This window comes from Hipposideros armiger, unplaced genomic scaffold (assembly GCF_001890085.2).
Source record: "Hipposideros armiger isolate ML-2016 unplaced genomic scaffold, ASM189008v1 scaffold_1497, whole genome shotgun sequence".
In the NCBI taxonomy this organism is placed as follows: Eukaryota; Metazoa; Chordata; class Mammalia; order Chiroptera; family Hipposideridae; genus Hipposideros; species Hipposideros armiger.
In genome coordinates, this window is record NW_017732847.1 from 223,431 (window position 1) to 232,819 (window position 9,389).

A 9,389-nucleotide genomic window follows, 5' to 3' on the forward strand; every position below is an offset into this window, starting at 1 on the left:
TAGTCCCACGAACATACCCATTTCTCTCTGAGACGTCAGTGGATTGTAAAGCTTTGTAGGTTCCTCAGGGGAAAATGAGAGTGGGGCTGAATGTGTTGTTCAAGTAACCTAACAGTGATTGGGGATAACGCTTTCTGTGTCTGTACCCGGATTCAGTAAACAGCAGTGTGTCCGTGAGAGGAAAAGAAGGTGAATTGATGCATGTGGTGATCTCTTTCAAGTTATATATTATGTCAATATATAACTCTAACAAGACACATATGTTAGAGTTATATATTATTAAAATAATTTAATAGTGGGATTTATAAAATTAGTAACAAAAATATCTTATTAGGTAGTTGTTAGACAACTTCAACAAGAATTGGCTGATACCCTAAAAAAACAATCTATGTCAGAGGCTTCACTGGAGGTTACGTCACGTTATCGTATGAATTTAGAAGATGAGACACAGGATTTAAAGAAGAAATTAAATGAAATCAGAAATCAAGTATGTATGAAATTTAACATGTCAACAGTTAACCTATAGCTGGTTAAATAATAACCTATAGCTGGTTAAATAATATCAAGTGTTTGGGGATACCAGTTTTCATGGGTAGCTTTCTTTTGTATTTTCATTATAATTAACTTATTATAATTTTATTGTATTTATAATGCACTTCTTTTTTTCCATTTTTTTTAAAATGGGGGAATTGGGGTAGGGGAACAGTGTTTGGGAATTGGGGAAGGGGACCAGCCAAGTTGCTGTTTTTCAGTCTTAGTTGTGGAGGGTGCTAGTCGCCATCTGGTTGCCTGTTGGCAGCTCATGGCCTCTAAGCTCAAGGTGCTGTGTTCAATCTTAGTTGCTGGTGGCATAGCCACCATCCCACGTGGGAGTCGAACTGGCAGCCTTGTTGTTAAGAGCGCATGCTCTTAAGGTGCCGAGTTCAGTCTTAGTTGCGGCCAGGCGTAGCCCACCATCAAACAGGCAATCTTGTTGTTAGGAGCATGTGCTCTTACCAGCTGAGCCATCCTGGCACCTGTTGGAAGCTCAGCGGCAGCTCAGCTCGGGTGCAGCGTCACAGGCCAATGTGACAATCAAACTGGTGTCCCTGTTGTTCAGAGCTCGCACTCTTAAGCTAACTCTTTACCAACTGAGCCACTCGGCCAGCCCGATGCACTTATTTCTTAAACTTTCATTCTGCCATTTGTATTGTATGTTTTTCCTTACAATAAAACATATAAAACCCTTGGGCAAGTTGAGAATTATGCATCATTGGCTCATAGAATTTGAGAGACTTTTTTCTACTAAACAATATTTTGTAGTGATATCTCCACTACCATGAAGAGGCAGCCATTTAAAATCAGAGGATAATGTTTAATGGAACGTTCCAGAACATTTTCTTATTTCTTATCTTCACTTTTGTGAATGGATATAGAATCCGTATATATATCATGGATTTCAGACTAACTTGTACAGAAAGGTCATTATGCAAACCAGGCGAAGTAGGCATTTCCTTCATTTTCTTTTCATTTTAGAATTATTGTAAAAGTATAGAAATATGTAGATTATTATAGTAGGCACAGCCACAATAGAGAATTAAGAAAATTATCTAGATCCACTATTATGTTTTTTTTAAAAAAAACTTTATATGGATGTAATTCACATATGTAGTTCGCCCATTTAACATGTGCAATTCAATATCTCTTAATACATTCAGAGAATTGTGCAACTGTCACCACAATCAATTATAGAACATTTCTCTCACGCCTGAAAGAAACCCCATATCACTTAGCTGTCACCCCCAGCTTTCTGTCTCCCCCAACTCAGGCAACCACCAATCTACTTTCTGTCTCTATAGATTTGCCTATTCAAGATATTTCATGTAAATGGAATCACACGATATGAGTTCCTCTGTGACTCACTTCTTTCACTTAACATCCCATTTCCAGGGCTCAACCATGTTATAGCACATGTTAATATGTTAGTTATTTCTGCATATTGCCCAACATTATTTCACTTTGTGGATAAAATACTAACCCACTCATCAGTTGATGGAATTTTGTCGTTTCCAATAATTCTTTTGGCTATTAATAATTCTGCTGTGAACATTAGTTTACAGGTTATGGTGGGAGCCTAAGTGTTTATTCCCTGCCCCTGGACGCCCGGCTCCCAATCTCTCCTCTCTGCGAACCTTCTTTCTCTGACTGTTCCAACTCTCCCTGAGCTCATTTTCCTCTGCACGTGTCAGCTACTCTGTGCAGAGCATCCTTGCCCTGAATTTTCCATTGTTTTAATTTTTCATGAGAGAGAATCTTATCTTTCTAAGTACACATTTGTCTAAGGGCATATGATGGCACCTATCCTTGTAGAAGTGGAAAGTAGTTTGCTGAACAGTTGTTAGGATAAAATTAAATATTTTATGCCAAACCAATACTTCCTTCTTGGAGACATTGATATAATTAAGCTTTTATTCTAAAAGTATTTTAAACAATTGCATATAAAATTGAAAGCATTTAATGTAATAGAGAACTGTTCAATTAAAGGCATATTTCCCCTCTCTCCATAAAAAAAGAATAAAAAAGGAAACCAGCCTCCCTTCCTTCCTCAGCCACACTGGGATGTGCAGATTGAGAGCACATCCCTAACTGTACAGCTCCAGGGATGGCTTTTCTGATCCTCCAGAGCTTGTCGCCTCATCTGCTGCTCATCAGAGGACGCGCTAAGGCAGCCCAGCATCAACACTTGCTGGGAATGCAGTGATTTGGGAAGTTGGATTTAGCTCTAGAGCCCATTCATTCCATGTCAGTGGCTTTACCCTGCTTGTCATGGTCCATGTGCATTGTGTGCTCAGTCGGGGAGTGGTTTCTGCGTTACAGTCCATTGTCATTGCCCACTGAGTAGTACAGAGACGAAGCAACTTATAAATTATTACAAGTAGACAAAAAGTAGTGTTGGCTGGTGGAATTGGTCAAAGTTTTATGGAGCACTGGGGCTATATTCTGGGCCTCATACTCCCCATTTCCTGCCATTGTCAGTGGCATGAAGAATGATTTCAGTGTAACTTGTGTAAGAGACCACTTCCATTGGCATGCCATCTGTCTAAAATCTCACATTTTATTAGAACATAAAACACAGTGACAATAATGTTAATTGCAAACTTAGAGTTTACTATGCACCAAGTACATTTCTAAGTACTTTGCATGTATTTCGTAATTTAATGTTCCCAGCATCCCAGTGAGGTAGATGCCATTATTATCTCCATTTTACAGATGAAGAAACTGAGACTCAGAAAATTTAAGTTCTTTGCTCAGAGTCACGTAGGTAAGGGCCAGCTGAGTGGTGCGTTAGGTTAAGAGTTGGCGTGGGACGCCAGCTCTGAGCAGCAGGGCTCTGGTTCAGATCCCACATGACGGCCAGTGACACTGTGCCCTCTGCAGCTAGGATAGTGAACAACAGCTCAACCTGGAGCAGGGCTACAGTGAGTTGGTGGCGGTGGCATAGGCTGCAGTGGGGCTGGCCAGCGTCAGGCGTGAGCTACCGTGAGCAGTCGTGAGCAGCTGTCCAATGGCTGGGGAGCGACTGCCTCAACTGGGAAGAGCACAATGATAATACCAACATGGGCCAGTGAAATGACGCCCTCCACAACTAGACTGAAGAACAAAAGGACAGCAATTTGTCTGTTCCCGTCCCCCGATTCCCCAACACTGTTCCTTCCCCCAATTCCCCAATTAAAAAAAAAAAAAGTCTCGTAGGTAATAGCTGGTGGACTTGGGATTGAAACCCAGGCTTTGTGGCTCCTAGGTAGATACTGCCCCTAAACTAGTCCATTAAACATCTGGTTGTCACTGAGAGCAGCTTGTTGACTTTTGTAATCACTGGAATAGCTATGGTCATTCACATATGTTAATATTTATTGATGTGGTTCTTAGAATACAAAACTATAAATATCATAAAGTAATTTTCCTTGTTTCCCCATTTGATCAATTTAGAAATTTGTATATTTGATATGAATAATGTTTTTGTTTTGGTACTGAAGAAGAGGTTGGTAAACTTTCCTGTAATGGGCCAGGTAGTAAATATGTTAGGCTTTGTGGGCCATAAGGTCTCTGTTGTCACCACTCAGCTCTGCTGTTATGGCAGGAAGTAGCATAAACAGAGTGCAGATGGAGCACTGTGGTTGTGTGCCAATCAAATTTTAGCTACACAAACAGGTAGATGTGTACTAGATCATAAGTAGTTAAAAAGTTTTTTTTTCTTTATTTTAGTTGCTTGAAGCAAACGATCGACATACAGAAGCTGTAAGATATGCTGAGAAGACGCAAGATCACATGCAAAAGTATAATTTAAAGCAGCTTAGAAAATAACTTGAGTATTTATAAAGCAGATGTGTAATATAGTATGAGAATTATTGTGCTGTTGGAAAAGTCATGATACAGTTTTGCAATGATTTATTTTTGCAATGAGAAACAGAAAAAAATACGTCATGACTTTTCCGACAACCCAATAGATCAGTTATGATAATGAATACATGAGTCTTAAGCTGCATAAAAATTTCAGCTTTGAGCTACTTTTTTTTTTTTTTAAGATTTTATTGGGGAATAGGGGAAGAGGAACAGCCAAGTTGTTGTCCTTCAATCTTAGTTGTGGAAGACACAGTTAGCTTAGCTCCAAGTCCATTCGCCATCCAACTGCCCGTGGGCAGTTCGAAGCCACTAAGCTCAAGGTGCCATGGTTCAATCTTAGTTGCGGGTGGGCATAGGCCACCATTCCATGCGGGAGTCGAACCGGAAACCTTGTTGCTAAGAGCGCATGCTCTAACCACTGAACCATCCAGCCGCCCTTCAGCAGCTCAGGGCAGCTCAGCTCAAAGTGCCGTGTTCAATCTTAGCTGCGGGTGGGCATAGCCCACCATCGCATGTGGGAGTTGAACCAGCAACCTGGTTGTTAGGAGCATGTGCTCTCACCAGCTGAGCAATTCTGCTGCCTATTGGTAGCTCAGTGGCAGCTCAATTTGGGCACAGCTCACTGGCCCACGTGGGAATCGAACTAGCGACCCTGTTGCTAAGAGCTTGTGCTCTTAACCAACTGATCCACTGGGCTGGCCTGAGCTACTTTGACATGCATAATTTGTGTACATTATCTCTAAATTTTGCACATTATCCAGAAACACAACTAGAAAAATGACACACTTGCCATATGTGCTTTTCAAATTTTAAGATTTTATGGAATTACACCTTCAGATGTTTGTTCAGAGATTAATGTGGTATGTTTTAAATCCATGTGTGAGAATAATTATTTCAAAATACACATTTTAGGATTGAAACTGAAAATACTGAGTTAAAAGTAACAATTGAAAAGCAAGCGGAAAGAATTGAACAGCTTCAGAGAAACCTCTTACATACAAATTCGGTAAGTCAATCTCTTAATTTCTGTCATACTAAAGGAGTTTTTATTTCTGTAGTAGCATGTAAGAATATTTTGGATGATAAGAAAAGTATAATATTGGATTGTCAGAAAAATCATGACATTTTTTCTATGTTTTTCGTTGCAAAAATGCGTCATGACTTTTCCGACAACCCAATAATAGCACTGATAAAAGTATTTATTGTATTCCTATTGATAATACTTGCAAATAGGAAAGTGATCCCTTTTTATAGAGGAAGATGTCTGAATTCATAAAATTAGTGAATTTTATAGTAAGAGTTTAGTTAAAAAAAGATAGTGATAGTCTAAAAACAATATTTGATATATACCACATTTTGTTTATCCATTCGTTTGTCCCACATTTGGGTTTTTTCAGCTTTTGGCTGTTTTGTGTTTTGTGTTTTTTTTTGCTATTGTTAATAATGCTGCAATAAACATTGGCCTACAAATATCTGTTTGAGTCTGGAAGTTTGAGTAATGATTTGATCTAGAATTCTGAATTTCCCTTGTAATCTAAACCCTTTAGTGAGATTTTTAGAATGAATTACTTTTAATGTTCTAATTTGTTCTCTTCATCAAGATGAATATGAAGAGATGCATTATGCAAGCATTTCCTGAAAGGAGTATATTTTTCTCTTGGTTGGATTTTAAAAAAGAAATGAGATACCAGTGAAAAAGTAGAAATGGCTGTTCTATTCGGTAACATATCTATATGGTACCGTAGTGCTCCTAGCATTGAAAATTTAGAAACAAGTTTTTCTTTCACTTGTGTTATTAGCCTTTCAAAGATGTAACAATCCGGTCTCAGAAAAGATTGATGTGTCATCCAGGATGACAATTTCCTGATGGACAGGAAAGCTGTATCACTATTTCCTAAGCAGAACAGCGTTTCCCTGCCATCCTACTGTCCTCTGTAGGAGAAGCTCCTTTGGATTTCCCATCAGAAGATTGTACTGTGAACCCTGAGGTGGAGCAATGAGGTAGATACACCTAGCAGCTGGTGTCTTTCTGTCACAGTAGCCAGGTCTATGCAGTTTCATTAGAGATGATATGCCCATCGAGGGAAACAGAAGATTGTGCTGATGGACCTGCCTGTGGCTGAAGAAACTTTGAAAAAAATTTTGTCTAGACTTCATATACATTTGTCACATTGTGTTAGTCTACTTTTCATGCAAGTGATAGGACAATAATTTGATAAGGAGTCTTCCGTGAATGCGAGTGCCAGTTGTCACCTTACAGTTTCATACAGAAATCTATTAAGGTATCAAAAATGGAAAAATTTGTAAGAATTCCCAAAACTGATTAAGCTTACACAAAAATCAAAGATAATGAAGGGATTGCCTGTAGGTTCCTATAGAAGTGAGTTAGGATCTTGACATAGAATTATTAGTCATCTTAAGGTCTACCCTGTGAATCAAAAATATTTTAATAACGACAGCTTTCAACCAGTTCAGTCAATAGCCCTCACTTCTCTAGGAGGCTCTCATCTCATAATTTTCCTCTGGCAAGATATTACCTGGGTTAAGATATTTGATGCGCACAATGTTGAGAGAAAGAATCTGGATTGGGAAGAAGGGATAGCTTTAACTGACTCAACAAGATAGTCGAGTGTACATGTGACCGGAACTTCAGAAGAATACTTCCATAGGTCAGGTCAGGTCTCTAAGGAATAGGAAATTATTAAAAAATGAAAAAACAAAACAAAAAAAAACTAGCCCAAAGGCAAATAATTGATAATCTAATGCTTGTGAAAAACTTTTGTATTCTAAGAGAAAACCAAGACAAAGTATGCTGGTCAATATCCTAATAGTGAAAGTGCCCCCAAGATCAGAAAATAACGCGAAACTTAAAGTAACACCAATGAGAATCAACATAAAATGTATAAGATTAGCTAATCCACAGCAAGTAATGGTTTACGAGTGTGTGGTTGAGGATATTGGTCATGAGGAACTAGAAAAGAAGAAAGCAAAGTACAGATGACCTGAGCAAAGGGGTCAAGGCTGGAAATGTAGATTAGGGAATCTGGTTTGAAGCACTGAGATTTAAGGAACTGAGAGAATTAATAAAAGAGGACTAGAAAGGTGAAGGACTGAACATCAGGGTTGCTGTTTATTGTAGAAATGAATTGGGCTTAGAAGACCATAGAAAAGTTATGTTCATTTTTATCCATTGTTACTGAGAAGTAAAGCAGGATAAGGACTGAAGAACAAGATGACCCTCAAAAACTTTTAGTGCAATTGTAGGATTGAAAGTCAGAATCTTAGGTGAAAGAAGAGAATAAGTGGAGAAAATATGAATACGTAGATGAGACTATTCATTAAAGAATATTGGAATTCAATGAAAGGGGAGAAACAGAATGGTAGAAAAAGCTACAAGAATCAATAAAAAGTTATGTTTTTATATAATCTAAAGAAAACCTAAACTTTCTTTATAGAGAAAACTGCTCATAGAAAAGAAGTTGAAGCCTATGGAAGAATGCTTACAGAGAATGAGAGTCTTTAGTTCATCCTAAAGTTAGGTTATCATCATGATATAATGGAAACTGCCTGGGAACTTTTCAAAGATTATTTTATAAGATGTGATTTAATAAAACCTGGAATATTTTGAACTGTTGATAAAATGTTTCTAGGGCATCTTTAGAAACTAAAATGTAAATATGAGGTGTGATCAAACAGTATGGTGAATGTTTAAATAAAAAAAAATTTATTACAGTAAAAGACACATTGCCATTAATCCCCCTCAAAATAATCTCCCTCGCTTCAAACACGCTTATCCCATTGTTCTTGCCACTTTCTGAAGCAGTTCCAGAGGTACTTTTTCGTGAGTGTCTTTAGTTGCACTGTCGTGGCTGCCTTGATGTCCTGAATCGATTCAAAATGTTTTCCTTTCATGGTCATTTTGGCTTTGGGAAGAGCCAGAAGTCTCATGGTGCCAGATCCAGTGAATAATGTGGATGAGGACATGCCATAATGTTTTTATTTGACAGAAATTGCCGTACTGGAAGCGATTTGTGACAGAGCCTTTCTGTTGTGAACAGAAAATATGGTGACTACTGCTGCCAAGTGCCAATAATGGAAAGGCAGGGATCTTCAATATGGGAAGTGGCATGTTGAACCTTAGTAACAGTGTGTGACAAGTTTCAACTTAGGTACAGTCAATCGAGTGTGAGTTAGGATTGAAAGAAGGCGTGTTTTAAAGTGTGCTGTAAATCATCCTCCATTATGACAACGCTCCATGTCACATCACTTCTGATATATGGCAATTTCTGTCAAATAAAGACATTAGGGTGGGTCCTTATCCACCTTATTCATTTGATCTGGCACCGTTCAGCTTCTGGCTCTTTCCCAAAGTCAAAATGATTCAGGACATTGAGGCAGCCACAACAACGCAATTAAAGACACTCACAAAAGAGGACTTCTAGAACTATTAGGTCTTCAGAAAAGTCATGATGCATGTTTGCGACAGATGGCCCTAGTTCATTTTTGGAAGTACTAGAGTCATTCGCATCTATGTTATTGCTATGTCATTTGACAGATGACAGTTCTAGCTTCATTCTAAAAAAAAATTGAGTGATTTGGTTGAGTTTTGGAGATCTTACAAGTTAAAGATGGAAGACCAAACTGTGCATTTTTGCCTTATTTTACTGTTTTACTTCCATAAAGGGAAGAATGTGCGTCAAGCTTGTGAAAAGTTGCATAAAGTTTACGGTGACAATGCTCTACAAGAATGTCAGTGCCAACGATGTTTCACGAAATTCCATGCTGGTGATTTTTTTTTTTTAAAGATTTTATTAGGGAATTGGGGAAGGGGACCAGCGAAGTTGTTGTTCTTCAGTCTTTGTTGTGGAGGGTGCCAGTCGCCATCTGGCTGCCCGTCAGCAGCTTGTGGCCTTTAAGCTCAAGGTGCTGTGTTCAAACTTAGTTGCAGGTGGGCGTAGCCACCATCTCATGCGGGAGTCAAACCAGCATCCTTGTTGTTAAGAGCG

The 9,389-nt window shown here is 38.6% G+C and overlaps 1 protein-coding gene across 1 annotated transcript in view; it reads left to right on the forward strand.

Moving 5' to 3' along the window:
* ANKRD26 (ankyrin repeat domain 26) overlaps positions 1 to 9,389 on the forward strand; it is a 127,351-nt gene that overhangs the window by 94,539 nt on the left and 23,423 nt on the right. Inside the window, exons 18-21 of the mRNA XM_019634084.1 lie at positions 335 to 487; positions 4,246 to 4,316; positions 5,296 to 5,389; positions 7,175 to 7,374. Of these exons, the coding sequence (XP_019489629.1) occupies positions 335 to 487; positions 4,246 to 4,316; positions 5,296 to 5,389; positions 7,175 to 7,374 (518 nt within the window). The remainder of the gene's footprint in view (positions 1 to 334; positions 488 to 4,245; positions 4,317 to 5,295; positions 5,390 to 7,174; positions 7,375 to 9,389) is intronic.